At 35.7% G+C, this 16,785-nt stretch overlaps 1 protein-coding gene across 4 annotated transcripts in view; it reads left to right on the forward strand.

The window, feature by feature from the left end:
• Positions 1 to 16,785, forward strand: part of ROCK1 (Rho associated coiled-coil containing protein kinase 1) — a 148,813-nt gene that overhangs the window by 123,003 nt on the left and 9,025 nt on the right. For all 4 annotated transcript variants that reach the window (XM_082698740.1, XM_082698741.1, XM_082698742.1 and 1 more), the window contains exons 23-27: positions 3,074 to 3,239; positions 4,626 to 4,719; positions 5,167 to 5,255; positions 9,230 to 9,418; positions 10,756 to 10,915. In XM_082698740.1, the coding sequence (XP_082554866.1) occupies positions 3,074 to 3,239; positions 4,626 to 4,719; positions 5,167 to 5,255; positions 9,230 to 9,418; positions 10,756 to 10,915 (698 nt within the window). The remainder of the gene's footprint in view (positions 1 to 3,073; positions 3,240 to 4,625; positions 4,720 to 5,166; positions 5,256 to 9,229; positions 9,419 to 10,755; positions 10,916 to 16,785) is intronic.

Raw genomic sequence — 16,785 nt, forward strand, 5'->3', positions numbered from 1 at the left:
ATAGACTTAATTAACATTGGCAGTACTTCCTATCTTTTCCTAACATACTAACTTCTCTGCACTTTGAGATAGCTATTTCATATCTTCTGCTTTCTCCTCAGATCTTCAGCAACCTGTCCTCATCCTCACACTCAACAAACGGCCTTGCTTCCTAGAAGTAGAGAACTTCTGCTCTGTCCCACCCTCATAGCTACTAACCTGTCTTCCTCTGTAGCTATAAACCCTGCCTTCCTTGACTGATGTAAATAAACAAAATGTGCTTTTAACCACCTCGATCCCATTTTCTGCCTACATAAGAATATGACTTCAGGAATCCTCACCTTTCCTGGGTTCATTTTTTTCCTTCATGCAGTCATTTTCATTGTTATGTAAACATACATTAAACATCTTTGTAAAAAATAGCCATCTTCTAAGTGCATTTTACTTCCAGCTGCCATCCTATTTTTCTGCCTCCTTTTGTAGCAGACTTCTTTGAAAGGTGACATACCATTTATATTCAGTTCCTCTTCTCCCTTTCTCTCTCTAGCTCATTCCAGACTTCTGCACTCAAGATGCTACCAAAATAACCCTTCCCATGGTTACTGATGACTTCCTAATAGTTAAAGACAATAGTCAATTCTCAGTCCTTATCTTATTTAACAGTAGCTGTTGACATAGTTGATTACTCTCTCTTGACAAAATTTCTTCAGTTGGCTTCTGTGACATCACATGGCATTTTTTCTTACTGAACTGGCTACTTTTAACCTCCTTTGCTCCTTTGTCCCTTCCCCTCTCTGAGACCTTTAAAGTTTGGAGGGCCCAAGGGATCACTCTTTCCTTGTTCTCATCCAGCTTCATGGCTTTAAATAGCATCAGTGTACAAGCATATTCTCCCCAAATTCCAGACTTGTATGTCCCGCCGTCTGTTTGACTCCACTTGAATGTTTAATAAGCATCTCATTTGTAACATGTCCAGAAAAAACTCCTGATTCCCATACCTTGCCAACCTGCTCCTCCCTGTTTTCCCCATTTCATTTTAGCAATACCATTATTTCCAGTTGTTTAAATAAAAAAAAAAAACTTGAAATTATCCTAAACTTCTTTTTTTTCTTATACTCTATGTGCAGTCCATTTAAAAAGCCTATTTAGCTGTAATTTAAAAGTATATCCAGCGGCACCTGAGTGGCCCAGTGGGTTAAAGCCTCTGCCTTCAGCTCAGGTCATGATCCCAGGATCCTGGGATCGAGCCCCGCATCGAGCTCTCTGCTTGACGGGGGGCCTGCTTCTTCCTCTCTCTCTCTGCCTGCCTCTGCCTACTTGTGATCTCTGTGTGTCAAATAAATAAATAAAATCTTAAAAAAAAAAAAAAGTATATCCAGAATCTAATCAGTTCTCACTTGTACCATTTCCCAGCCTGATCCATATTGCCACCGTCTCCAGTTTTGGTACTTTCATTAGCCTCCTAGCTAAGATCCTTGCTTCTGCCATTGTCCCCCAACAGTCTTATCTTAAAACTGCAGCCAGAATGATCTTTTTAAAACCAAATACTCAAAGTAAAAGCCAAAGTTCCCTATACTGTCATAGAAAGCCTTACAAGGTCTGTTCTCTCTCCCCACTTCTCTCAATTCATTTCTCACAACTTTCCTTCATCTCTCACCTCACTCACATAAGCTTCTTTCAGACCAAACTTAGGGCATTTGTTATTAGAGATTTCTTCCACCTTAGCCCTGTATTTTCAGATACCTGCATAGCTCACTCCCTTACTTCCTTCATATCTCTTCTCACATGTCTTCTTAGCAAAGAGGCCTCCTTGATCACCCTGTATAAAATGCACATTCATAGCCTCTTCCACCTTTTTTGTTTTATTTTGTTCTCTGTGGCATGCTATGTACTGTTCATCTTTTTTAAATTGCGTCTTTCATCCCATTAATATATGCTTCCTCAGGGCAGAGACTTTGTTACTACTATATGTCTTAATTCAGACAGGGGTGTTTGACACATAGTAAACATTTAGGTAAATGCGGACAAATGAATAATTTTCTTTTTTTTTTTTTTTCTTTTTTTTTTTTTGTAGTTAGTATATGTCTCCCTCCTTAACCTTGAGAAAGAAAATTTCATTTGAGGCGCCTGGGTGGCTCAGTGGGTTAAAGCCTCTGCCTTCAGCTCAGGTCCTGGGATCAAGCCCCACATCGGGCTCTCTGCTCAGTAGGGAGCCTGCTTCCCTTCCTCTCTCTCTGCCTGCCTCTCTGCCTACTTGTGATCTCTGTCAAATAAATAAATAAAATCTTTAAAAAAATAAAAAAAGAAAGAAAATTTCATTCTTATCATTCCCTTAGTAAAAATAGTTGGAAGTCATTCATTCACTTAGCAAACATTTTGAGTATCTACTGTATATAGGGAAGATACAGTCATGACTCAGAGAGTTTATTGAACAGAAGTTCTTTAGGAAGAGCAAGCAAACTGGAATGATCTGGTCCTGGTCTGAATGTCAGTTCCAAAAAGCTTTAAAGTATAATTCCCAAGGAGCATTTCTAGAATAGTTTATAGTGGTTTACAAATCTATTTATAAGTCATCATAATCTCATTACATTTCAGAACTGAAAGGATCTCAAAAATCATTTAACCCTCTCATTTTACAGGTTTGATTAAATTGAGCTCCAGGAAATGTAAGAAATTTGCCCTGTGTCCTTACCCAATTAGTGAAGAACAGGGATGATAAGGGTTAAGGTCTGGCCTCCTGGTTTACAAGCCTATTACTTTTCCTCTCTCCTATGCTACCTTCCATTCTAAATCCACAACAAGTTCGTTTTCAAAAGTAGACTGCTTGCCATTGCTTTACTACCTTTTCTTAGTTAAGCACAACAGCAGGTACAGGATTAAAGAGTTCTTTACTTGTACAGTTTTTAAAAATGTTAGAAGTTAAATTTATTACTTTTATAGAATTTTTGCATTGGATTCAATAATGAATTTTATTTTAAGCAATAAAATACTTAATTCTTATTGTTTAAATATAGTTGTCTTCTTTAAGCATATCATTAAGTTGGAAAAATAACTGAATTTTTTAATAACCATTTCTCTTATAAATCTATTGCAGGGAAACTCTTGCTACTCAGCTGGATCTAGCAGAAACAAAAGCTGAGTCTGAGCAGTTGGCTCGAGGGCTTCTAGAAGAACAGTATTTTGAATTAACCCAAGAAAGCAAGAAAGCTGCTTCCAGAAATAGACAAGAGATTACAGATAAAGACCATACTGTTAGTCGGGTAAGTGTGATTGTCAGGTAAGTTTTATGACTGAAATTTATCTAAATCAAAATAGGTCACATCTTAGTGTTAGGGTGAATATGTGTGCATATGTATTTACTTTGACTTATACAGAGTGGTCAATCTGTACTTATGTATAAAATAGTTTATATAATCCAAAACCATTGTTAGTGATTTTTTAATGACTGAAATTCTTATTCAGTGTAAAGTGTTTTTTCTCTTTCTAGCTATAGATCTTTTTTTTTTTAATTTATTTTGACAGACAGAGATCACAAATAGTCAGGGAGGCAGGCAGAGAGAGAGAGGAAGGAAAGCAGTTATCCTGCTGAGCAGAGAGCCCGATGCAGGGCTCGATCCCAGGACCCTGGGATCATGACCTGAGCCAAAAGCAGAGGCTTTAACCCACTGAGCCACCCAGGTGCCCCTCTAGCTATAGATCTTAATATATTTTATGTAAAGAAATCCTTGGGTTAAATTTATTTGTTGTATTATCTTAATACATTGCAACTGACTTTGTGACCACAATTTTATAAAACTCAGAAACTGTTTTGGGATGAGAAATTCTTTATGGATATCTACAAATTAATCTCAGAAAACCAGTACTACAATTACTATTCCTGAAATTTACACTATTTTCTATATAGATCATGGAGATTGAAAGGGGAGTTAGATTTTTCTTTTGAAGTTACCATGAAGTGCTCTGGTATTAGTAGTCCTGGGTTCAAAGCTTAGCTCTGCCTCTGAGAAGTTACATGGTCTTGGCAATTTACGTTACTACCTTAAACCTCAGATTCTTCATCTATAAAATAGATACCAGGGTGCTTGGCTGCCTCAGTCAGTATATCATGTGACTCTTGATCTTGGAGTTGTGAATTTGAGTCCCATGTTGGATGTAGAGTCTACTTTTATTAAAAAAAAAAAAAAGAAAGAAAGAAAGAGGGAAATAATACCTATTCTACAAGATTCTTATGAAGGTTAAATGAAGTATATTTGAATTTAAGTATATCCACTTACATCAAACCAGAACCCAGGCGGGACGCCTGGGTGGCTCAGTTGGTTAAGCAGCTGCCTTCGGCTCAGGTCATGATCCCAGCGTCCTGGGATCGAGTCCCACATCGGGATCCTTGCTCTGCGGGGAGCCTGCTTCTCCCTCTGACTCTGCCTGCCACTGTCTGCCTCCTGTGCTTGCTGTCTCTCTCTCTGACAAATAAATAAATAAAATCTTAAAAAAAAAAAAACCAGAACCCAGGCATTTTTATAACAAAGCAGTATCTGACTCCACATTTAAGGAGAATGCAGTTTTTTTTTTTTTTTTTTTAAGGTCATTATTTTAAATACAAGACTAGCAAAGTGAATGTAACTTAAACCTTTGTGTATTTTGTTAAGCTTGAAGAAACAACCAGCATGTTAACCAAAGATATTGAAGTATTAAGAAAAGAAAATGAAGAGATAACCGATAAAATGAGGAGGGCAGAGGAGGGTACGTAAGGTTTTTTGTTTCTGTTTTTCTTTTTTAATCATAATGTTTCATCAAGTTCAGTGGTAAATCTTGAGCTATTCATATTGTGTGTTGGGTTTTTGAAATTTGTTTTCAAATGTTAAATAACTTTTGTAGCCTTAAGAATTATCTTAAGATAATTTAGAACTTAAATGTTCTCAGCCCCAAAAATGGTATGTGAGGTGATGGATGTGTTCAGTAACTTGATGGTAGAATCCTTTCATGATGTATACTTGTATCAAATCATGTTGTACAGCTTAAGTATCTTACAGATTTGTCAGTTATAGCTCAGTAAAGCTGAACAAAAAAGAATTATCTTTACAAAGTTACTAAAAGTTATGTAGTGTATACTAATTTAAGTAAAGAACATTGTTAATTTGGAACACAATTTAATGTCATATAATAACACTTTATATAATTTATTAACAGAATATAAATTGAAGAAGGAGGAGGAGATCAGTAATCTTAAGGCTGCCTTTGAAAAGATTATCAATACAGAAAGAACCCTTAAAACGCAGGTATACATGCTCTCTTAGCCTTTTCCAAATGTTTTATTTGAATATCATATATTCAGAAATTAATATTTTTTTGTGTACTTTTTCTTAAAACTTAGGTTATAATGTTCAGACTTTTCACTGGAACAAATAATGTAATATTCTTTCTTCATTCAATATAGAAGACTTTTCAGAAAATTGGATTTCAATTGAGTTAAGAAAGAAGATGTGAGATAGATAGATAGGTGGAATAGTAGTCAGCCTTAAAAAAAAAAGAATGAAATCTTACCATTTGCAGCCACAGGGAGAGAACTGTACTGTATTATGCTAAGCAGAATTAGTCAGAGAAAGACAAAATACCACATGATTTCACTGATGAGTATAATTTAAGAAAACAAATGAATATAGGGGAAAGAAAAAAAAAAAGAGGGACACAAACCATAAGTGAGACTCTTAACTATAGAGAACAATCTTAGGGTTGCTGGAGAGGAGGTGGGGGGTAGGCTAAATGGGTGACAGGCATTAAGGAGGACACTTGTGATGAGCACTGGGTTAGTTAATATAAGTGATGAATCATCAATTTCTGTCCAGAAACTAATACTACACTATATGTTAACTAACTAGAATTTTAATAAAGGAGAAAGAAAGTAGCTTTCCTGATCATTTGACTAGTAAGAATATATTTTAGATTGTACAGAAGACCCATAATTGACGGTAGGAAAGCTTAGTGAAAACACTTGACTGAAGCCAAAAGAGAAAAACTAGGAATAAATAAACTATAGGGGTGGCTGTATCATTTTACTGTGTATTTAGTGAAGCAGCTAGATCAGATTTAACTTGATATCTTACATTTTATTAAGTTATCTAGTAGCTTAAATTCTTCATAACATATTGTGTATCTCAGTTGATTTTATGATAAAATAAATGTTTTTACCTTTTTTTTTTTTTTTTTTAAGATTTTATTTATTTATTCACCAGAGAGAGAGAGAGTATGTATAAGCAGGGGGAGCATCAGGGAGAAAGAGAAACAGGCTTCCCACTGAGCAAGGACCCTGATGCGCAGGACTCAATCCTAAGACCCTGGTATCATGACCTGAGCCAAAGGCAGATGCTTAACAGACTGAGCCACCCAGGCGTCCCAGTATTTTTTTACTTTTTTATTAAACATTTGTAATACCCCTTTACCACTTACCTGGTCTCCATCTCAGCAGTTTTTTATGTTGCAACCAGATTAATCTTTCAAAAATGCACTTAATATCTGTTGATAATCCTTCAGTGGAAGTTCTGTGTACCTTTATATACAGAGACCATGAAGAAAAAAGATTGACATTTGACGTTTATTACACAAAAATTCAAGTCTCTAAAATCCAAAACAACATAAGCTGAAAGAAAAAAAACTAAGTAGAATATTTATAGAAAATACAGATAAATATAAAGAGTATCTCCAAATTTTAAAAAGGCAATTTAATGTGGAAAAAAGGAGGGCATTTGAGAGAAAAGGAAACAGTAAAGAATTTTAAGAAGCTCAACCGTAACAGTAAGCCAAGAAATAGAAATTAAAGTAATAATGAGGTATGTTTTTGACAAATGGGCACATTTAAATTAGATACAATCCTATTTGGCAAGAACATGGGGAAAGTTTATTTGTATAGTTTTTGAGGGAGTAAACTATGAGAATGATTAACACAGACTAACACGTTTTAATGTGCATATTCTTTGACCTAGTAATTGCACATTAGGAATTTATCCTATATTAAAAACTCCACAAATGCTCAAAAGAAGTATATAGAGATGTAATTATGCAATGACATTTTTAATGGTGAAAAGTAAAATTAACCCAACCACCCATCAGCATAGTATTGACAAATCATAATACATCCATGCAATGCAAAGAAGCCATTAAAAATAAATGAAATAGGGGCACTTGGGTGGCTGAGTCACTTAAGCATCTGCCTTTGTCTTGGGTCATGATCCCAGATTCCTGGGATCAAGTACCATGTCAGGCTCCGTGTTCAGTGGAGAGTCTGCTTCTCTCTCTCCCTCTGCATCTCCCCCTGCTTCTCTTTCGCTCTGTCAAATACATTTTTTTAAAAAAAAGTAAATGAAATAATACATAATGACATAGGAAAATATTTCCTATGATGTATGATATAAAATCAAATTTTTTTTAAAAGATTTTATTTATTTATTTGACAGACAGAGATCACAAGTAGGCAGAGAGGCAGACAGAGAGAGAAGGAAGCAGGCTCCCTGCTGAGCAGAGAGCCCAATGCAGGGCTCAATCCCAGGACCCTGGGATTACAACCGGAGCTGAAGGCAGAGGCTTGAACCCACTGAGCCACCCAGGCGCCCCTAAAATCAAGTTTAAAAAGCAAGTCGCAGCACAGAATGTACAGCATGATTCTGTTTTTAAATTTAATTAGATTTGTAATCAGCTTATATATGCATAGGGAAAATTTAAATACACACCCAGCAGATTGAAAGAAGAGACTTAAGCAGAGGTGCTCTTTGATGGATGATACATACCACAAGGGCTTTTCACTTTCTTCATAATACATTTTTGTATTTGATTTTTTCTTGTAATATGTTAGATTTACTATTGTAAAAAGAAAATACTCATTATGAGTTCAGTGAAGTAAGTTTTTACTGCATTGAAAAATTTATGGACTCCCCATCCTAGATAGGACCAAATCTACATGGAAATGATAGTGGCTCAGGTTATTTTCTTTTTTTTTAAAGGCATGTTTTCTTAAGATTTTATTCATTTATTTATTTGTCAGAGAGCGAGGGAGAGTAAGCGCATGCACAAGCAGGCAGAGTGGCAGGCAGAGGCGGAGAGAAAAGCAGGCTGCCTGCCAAGCAAGGAGTCTGATGTGGGACTTGATCCCAGAAACCTGGGATCATGAACTGAGCTGAACAGCTTAACGGACTGAGCTACCCAGGCGTCCCCTTTTTTCTATTTTAATGGAAAAAAATCTTTTTTTTTACATCATTGCTGAAAATACCATGACTTACGTTTTAGTTTATGTAGCTTAATGTTTTTAAGACTTCTGTCTCATTTTGAATATATTCTTTCCTCTGGCAGAGGGGGTTAGCCACAGCTAACATTTATATTCCCTCTTACATGCAAAGGGGCCTCAGTATGGCCTAGTCTGCTTCCCTGTCTGCTTACTTTTCTCCTTGTCCAGAAGAAAAAAATTATTATCTTTCATCTGATAGTAATGCCATTCTTGGCTGTCCCTGATTCCCCTCTTTAATATTGTTTGATTTTGCTTATTCAACTCCTGTTTGTCTTTTTAAGAAACATATGTGGACACATAGCAGGTACACCAGGAAGCCATCCCTGACCTCCCAAGTTTCAGTTAGGTACTGCTCTCCTAGCATCCTTTTGCCTCTTTTCTTTTTACTCACCATTCTCTATTATAATGCTTGCTTGTCTGGCTCCTCCACCAGATTAGGGATGATGGATGTAACCTCGGGGCATAACTGTGTATTCTATTTTTTTTTAAAGATATATTTATTTATTAGAGAGAGATCATGAGCAGAAGGGGCAGTGGGAGAGAGAATTCCTAGCAGACTCCGCACTGAACGCAGAACCTGATCCTGGGCTCTATCCCACTACACTGAGATCAGAACCTGAGCAGAAACCAAGAGTCAGAGGCCCAACCAACTATGCCACCCAGGCGCCCTTGTATATTTTTATATCTAGTACCAGTCAGAGTGCCTACATTATAACAAGTGCTGGATAATTGTTGAATGATAAATGGATTTTTGCAAGCCTATTTGGTTCTTACATTTGAGTGAGATAAAACAGTAATAGTTACTCATGCTACCAGTTATCATGTCCCAGCCTTCATTAGGTTCTTATCCTTACACACAGAGTCCTGCTTTCTGATTTTGAAGGAAAGAAAAATATATTTTAGTGGAGATTTAAATTAGGTATAATTAGATTATAGTATATAATTAGATGATATAGACCTTTATTAATATTTTAATAGGCTGTTAACAAGTTGGCAGAAATAATGAATCGGAAAGATTTTAAAATTGATAGAAAGAAAGCTAATACACAGGATTTGAGAAAGAAGGAGAAGGAAAATCGAAAGCTACAACTGGAACTCAACCAAGAAAGAGAGAAATTCAACCAGATGGTAGTGAAACATCAGAAGGAACTGAATGACATGCAGGCGGTAAGGTTTGTGTGTGTGTGTGTGTGTGTGTGTGTTTGTAGGATTATTTTCTTAATTTGTCATTGCTATTTATACCTGTCATATGTTGATCTTATCTAGATTTTTTAGTATAAAAATGCATATTCAGGATTGTAGAGTCTACAGATTGATTTTTATGACTCTGATATGAACTGTGATCTTGAAAAACTAGAAAGATACTCTTATCTATTAACCATGATAATTTGAGTAATTTTTACCCATTAGCATGTGCTTGATTAAAGATGCTGCTTCGAGAGAAACTACCAAAGGTTTGCCTCTTTGACATTAGACTGAAATAGAAGATAGGACTAGGAAAATACTAAGTATAGTTGAGATAGAGGATTTGAAGTATTATAGATTTTTTTGTTTTCTCTAATCAGGACTCACTTTTCGGAAATCAAAATTTCAAACTTAATTTTTTGATATTTCCTGGCTTGTTAATAGTACAAAATTAAGAACATGGTCTCTGGACCTAGACTGATTTAGATACAAGCACTGGCTATCATTTGTGGTTTTACCATCCTGAGCAGCTTTCTGTACCTTTTAAACTATTTCATTTGGAGCCGTAAAAGCATTTCCTGTTGTTTTTAACAGGTGTTTGGTGTTTGGTTTTTGATGCTATGTATGTATGTATGTATGTATTTATTTTGAGAGAGGGAGGGGTTATTTATTTATTTATTTTGAGAGAGGGAGGGGAGCCCAGCAGACAAAGAGGGCAAGAGAGAATCTTTTTTTTTTTTTTTTTAAAGATTTTATTTATTCGATAGACAGATCACAAGTAGGCAGAGAGGCAGGCAGAGAGAGAGGGGGAAGCAGGCTCCCTGCTGAGCAGAGAACCCGATGTGGGACTCGATCCCAGGACCCTGAGATCATGACCTGAGCCGAAGGCAGCGGCTTAACCCACTGAGCCACCCAGGTGCCCCGGCAAGAGAGAATCTTAAGCAGGCTCCCCGCCCAGCACAGAGCCTGATGTGTGAGGCTCAGTCTCTAAAGCCTTCGATCATGACCTAAGCCAAAATCAAGAGTTGGGTGCTTAACCAGCTGAGCTACCCAGGTCCCAGCTGCTTTGTATTTAAAAATTAAAACAAAAGATTTGTTTAAAGCAAGGAGAAAAGGAGGTTACCCAAGCAATGTATTACTGAGGAAGAGAACTTACATTTTTACAATTATATCATAATCTGTAGTATTTAGCATTCATGAAGCTTACATTAATTTTTTAGGAAGAGCAACTTTAGATTCTTTAACATTTACAGTTCCATTAATTCTTAATATCTTAATGCTGGGAATTTGATAGTGATTTTTTGTATTTTTCAAAATAGCAATTGGTAGAAGAATGTGCACATAAGAATGAGCTTCAGATGCAATTGGCTAGCAAAGAGAGTGATATAGAGCAATTGCGTGCTAAACTTTTGGACCTTTCGGATTCTACAAGTGTTGCTAGTTTTCCTAGTGCTGATGAAACTGATGGAAACCTTCCAGGTAAGAATATTCCTGTTCATTCAGGTTTGATTAAAGACATGGAAATTAATGTATGTTTCTTTCATTTAACTTTCTACCCTTTGTCATTTTTTTCCATGGACCTTAAGATATTTCTGTTTCTGATAGCCAAAGTCTAATTATGTCTGCATGTTATAGAATAAGAGCAGTCGAAAGAAATCTTAGGCTATTAAAGTGAATCTAAGAGGCTGTATCTGAATAAAAATCTTGAAGAACCTTATGAACCTATGAACACTTAACTCCATGGTGAAAGTTGAAGCTGCTGCTTTTACCTTTCACTATTTAAAGAAAATTATATGTTTTCATGAGTAACAGCTCTTTAATGTTTATGTTTTTGTTTTTTTGTATTGTTGTACAAAAACTAAGAACTGGGCTTAATAATCAAAACCACAGCAGCCTATAGAGAGAGACCTTTCTAATGTAGTTTTGATAAACTTTGGTCAGACTTTAAGTTTCAAATTTAGAGAAATAGATTAAAAAGGATTGAGAGATGCAGTGAGGGGGTAGTCAATTGAAGACAAAAGTGAGTATGTAGCATTTCAGACTTTTTTCCTTTGTCTTTTTTTTTTTCCCCAGTAAAGAGTAAATTTAAAAATAAACATCCATTCTTGGGTTTATTATAGTGTAAGTTATAGTACATTTATATATTTTTTTAAATTTTTTTTTAAGATTTTATTTATTTATATGACAGAGCGATCACAAGTAGGCAGAGGGGCAGCAGGCAGAGGGCAGAGCGCGGGTGGTAAGCAGGCTCTCTGCTGAGCAGAGAACCCCTTGCGGGGCTCGATCTTGGGTCCCTGGGATCATGACCTGAGCTGAAGGCAGTGCTTTAATCCACTGAGCCACCCAGGCACCCCCGTACATTTATATTTTTTTAACAGAGGTAGGCAATACACATAAGTTCAATTTAGGAATAAATAGGGTATAAATATACACACACATACATTTGACATCTACATATCCTTTGGTCAAGGTTTTAGAAGCTTTGTTCACATGGTCATAAATATGAACATCGATTTTAATTTATGTGTTTCCTGAATAATGTGTTAGATTTAACTCTTGTATACCATGTCATCCCTGCCCTCTTCCTTTTGTGTCTTTGCTAGCCCCAAATTAGATATCTGAGAAAGGACAGAGAGTGAAATTTCTTATTAAAATGGTCAAGGAATTCCTTCTGTTTTCCCATTATTAGTTCTCTGAAACCTCCTGCGTCTTGAAAATCTTGTAGGTGCATGTCCTTTATCAGAGGATCAGTTTGGATTTAATAAGAACCTCTTGCTTCAGCTGTTGTTTGAAAATCTTTCAAAAGTTAGTTTTAATCATCAGAGTATGACTTTTAGGGATGTTTGGCTACATTCTTGAAATTGTAGCTTAGAGTCCCTCTTCATTAATCCCAAGCTGTGTCTTGAGTTATTCAGTAAAGGAATTCTTACTCAATTTAGTGGAAGTTAAATAGCCTGACCAGGTTTTTTGTCTTTATTCCACCCATTTACGTTTAACTTTGATTATAATGTCTTATTATGTTTGCCTTGGTTTTCTTTATATTAGGTTAAACATTGCAGAGACTTTATTGATGAATATTACTTAGAATAATTTGAATTGAATGATTAGTTTGGGAGACATCTAAAGAGGAGGCAGGTGACGAGTTTTTCTCTTCCATTCTGGCTTATTCAAGAAAGTTAAACTCAGGATGATCAGATGGTTTGATTGGCAGACTTAAATTAGGGCTCCATTTAAATTTCTGAATCCTGACCTAATCCATTTAGGAATAAGTCGGCAAAGAAACTGTAAAATGTTGCTACTGACTCCATTCTGAGTTATATCACTTAGATTAGCTGTGTATTTTCAGAGATTCTGTTGTAAGGTTTTCAAAATTCAAACCAAAGTGAAAGAAAAAATAATACTGGTGGGCATTCTTCATTGCTATAAAATGAGAAAGTCAGTTATCCCTGTCTCTTATTAGTGCACTCTTAGTCTTGAAACTTTACAAAGATCTCTGTAGTGCTAACTTTCACACTGTACGTAGACAGTAATGGAAAATCTTTATTTTTTTAACCCATTTTTGCATCAGATGTTTTGCTTAGTAAATTAAAAATCTGTTCTAAATCTATTTACTAGAACTTGGGGTGCTTGGATGGCTCAGCCATTATGTGTCTGCCTTCGGCTCAGGTCATGATCCTAGGGATCTGGGATCGAGCCCTGCATCGGGTTCCCTGCTCAGTGGGAAACTGCTTCTCCTTCTCCTATTCCCTCTGCTTGTGTTCCCTCTCTTGCTGTGTGTCTCTCTGTCAAATAAATAAAATCTTTAAAAAAAAAAAAAAAAAAGAGTTACCATTAAAGAAAACCAATTTACTAGAACTTAAAAATGGGTATTGGCAAATAAAGTAAAGGTTTTGCTGTCATATCTAGGAAGAACTGTTAAAGAATTCTGATAGTCGCTCTTAATTTAAGAGAGTTACATATGATTCAAGTATCTAAAATTTTTGAAGATAATGACTAATGATTAATTTTACTTAGTTTAGAAAATTAGTTAATTGAACTACAGGCTGAAAAGGGAGAATTTTGTAGGGCATACATTTACTTAACAGTTAAAATAAAGGCCTTTTGAAATATGGATCATTTTTTTAGCGCAGCAAGATTTTTTTTTTTTTTCTTTTAAAGATTTTATTTATTTGACAGAGAGAGATACAGCAAGAGAGGGAACACAGCAGAGGAGTGGGAGAGGGAGAAGCAGGCTTCCCACTGAGCAGGGAGCCCGATGTGGGGCTCGATCCCAGGACCCCGGGATCATGACCTGAGCTGAAGGCAGACACTTAACGACTGAGCCACCCAGGCGCCCCACAAGATTTTTTTTAAGATTATTTAGAGAGAGAAAGAGAGAACACACATGCATGTTGTGCATGCAGGTGGAAAGGAGGAAGAAGGTCAGAGAGAGAGAGAAGGAGATTGAGGTGGGGCTCAGCGCCGGGGCCTTGTGATCATGACCTGAGCTGAAACCAAGAGTTGGATGTTTTAACCAGCTAAGCCACGCAAATACCCTGAGATGTTTTTTGTTGTTGTTTTGGGGTTTTTTTCCCCCAAGAAGTTGGGTGGATCGGGGCACCTTTGCCTCAGGTCATGATCCCAGAGTCCTGGAATCTAGCCCCATGTCATGCTCTCTGCTCAGCAGGGAGCTTGCTTCTCCCTCCTGCTCAGCCTGCTGCTCCCCTGTTTGAGCTTGCTCGCTCACTTGCTCGCTCTCTCTCTCTGTCAAATAAATAAAATCTTCAAAAAAAAAATGTTGAGTGGATGAACTGATAATATGACTTAGTAATAGATTTTATCATTCAATATAAAGATTCTCATTTAATTACCATGTATACCTAGGGTTAAGCCTCTATAACCTTAGTGGGCATCTTGTCCTTAACTAGATGATTCCTCTTAAGTTTCCCAATTCTAAAAAAACCTTAGGAAAAAATGATCTGTCGTACAATCCTGTGAAGTTCTTAATATCACTGTTATTCACCTGATTCTTTTATGTCTTCACCCTCTTTCTGGTTCTGTAGCAGGTTGTATCTTAGTGTACAGTATAAATATAAAAGTTACACTTGGGTTAAGATTTTCCCATTGCCTCGATAATAAAAAGATTAACATGATAACTGCCTCTCCTCCCTTGTTCTTTCTCTTTCCTTCTTTTGGAACCACTGAGCTAATCATCTGAAAAGAATGTAAAAGTAGATGAAGCACTAGAGAAAACACTTGATATCAACATTCTATTAATACTCATTGTCTCTTATGGATTATCTGCATCATTCTCTCTCCATCTAGCTTTATCTCAGTCTATGTAATTTAAACCTGTAAATAGTGGATTTCTTAGTGTGTTTCAAGTATTTGAGTATATAACAGCTTCTGATGTGCCCAAATCTAATCAGTGGTTTGGAGATAATGCATCTGAAGTCTTGAGCATTGATTAATTTCCTTTTTTATATCACTTATGAATACAATTAAAATATTTTGGGATGGTTCCTTAGCTCTGTTTCTAAAGAACCTACAGCCAAAAGTTATAAATAATTTTGGCATTTATTCTCATAGAGAAATAACTGGAGGATGGGGTATTTTGGCATACACAGTTTTATATAAATGTCAAGATTTCAGTGACTTTCACATCTTTTTTGTGAGGAATAACTTGATTAAATAGACTTAGGAGGAGTAAGAGCTGCAGTTTTGGACACACTGCAGGGAAATTTTCCTAGCGATAACTTGTTGCTTTTGTAAGATAGAATATTTGTGAGTGACTAGCAACCTTCTGCATATTATTTAATATGAAGCTGCCCTTTGGTTTTTAAATTATAACAATTATTTATGAGAGTGACTGGCTAATTCAGGAAAAAAAATTGCAAAATAATCAACAAATATCTGTCAAGTGCCTATCTACTCTTGTGTGTCAGATATCTTGAGGTGTATAAAAATAGTGTTATGATATGGTCCCTGATCTTACAAAACTTATCAAGGAACTACCTAAGAAGACGAAATAATTATTGCTGAACTAAATTAACAGCAACTGAGAAAAATGTTGGGAGAAGAGGAGGATCATTTTGAGCTCAGGTTTCTCATTATCTTCTCCACCTTTACAACTACAGTTTAGATTAAGGGGAATAACAAAACCAAAGGACATTAGGTGCGTGGAAGAAGTTAGAACAAGAATATTACTTCTGATTCAATTAACTGCAAAGCTTTTTAGTTAAAGGACAGAGTAGCATTATGTTCTAGGAACACAAGCTCAGAAATTAGGGTAAACCAACTGTTTTGACAGTTACTAATAGAGTATACTCTTGAGCAAGTCTGTTTCCTTTCTAAACCTTAGTGTCTTCTTTTGTAAATGGAGAATGATAGTAGAAGCTATCCTATCCTGTATTCGTAGGAATGTAATATCATATATTCATGGGATAATAGGTATGAAATGTAGAATATTACTTGGAAAGCATATGTCAAACCATAAATGTTCAGTAAATGTTACCTATTTTAATTACTCTAAGACTTAGATGTTTTACAGTGGTTTATGTGGAGAAAGACGTTATATATTCCCATTAGGGTCATGATTTGAGCATTATACTTCTTGAAAATTGACTACTTTTCTGTTCTTTTGTGTCTTAAATATTAAAGATAGGTACAGAAAACAATTAAATGCTCTTATTTCTAACCTAATATAAAATAATCATTTCTAACAGTCTTCTTTTCCTCCAGATACTTCTAATAAGCATTAATTGTATTTAAATAGTAATAATGTTTATTTTTAAATGCCTTGATTGAATTTGTCAAGGAATTTCTAATATGCACAAACTGGTTAAAATATTAGCAGCTAACCAACTCAATTCTATGTTCTTTTGCTGTTGATCAAATTCTGGTATAACATACTTAAAAGACTTCGTTTATATCTCTTTAGTTTGGTAAGAATTGCATTTGGACTTAACTCTAGAATTAAGTACTCCCCAACCAGATTTGGAAAGTTTTATTGAAATTTTATAGGTGCTTTACCAAAAAGTTTATCAGAATATTGTGCTGAGAAAACAAATAAAATGCTTGTCTCTTATTCTTTATATCTAGTTGATTCTGCCTGCATTCCTTATTTATTTATCTTCTATTCTTATCTTCTGTGAGTAATAGGATACTTCTCTGTACTTTTGCTTGCTCTTTCTTGTGTAAATCGTCGCTCTGATTTGTTCCACTTGCTGCATTTTTTTTTTTTTTTTTTTTTTTTTGCTTAGTATTTTTATGAGTGTTAAATGATATTTAAAGTCTTCTGTATCATATCCCATTTAAGCTGCAATCCATTCCAGTCTTGCCTGGCTCTTAAGGGTATTGTTTTACCTCAT

Source organism: Mustela nivalis, assembly GCF_964662115.1.
Source record: "Mustela nivalis genome assembly, chromosome: 14".
Lineage (NCBI taxonomy): Eukaryota > Metazoa > Chordata > Mammalia > Carnivora > Mustelidae > Mustela > Mustela nivalis.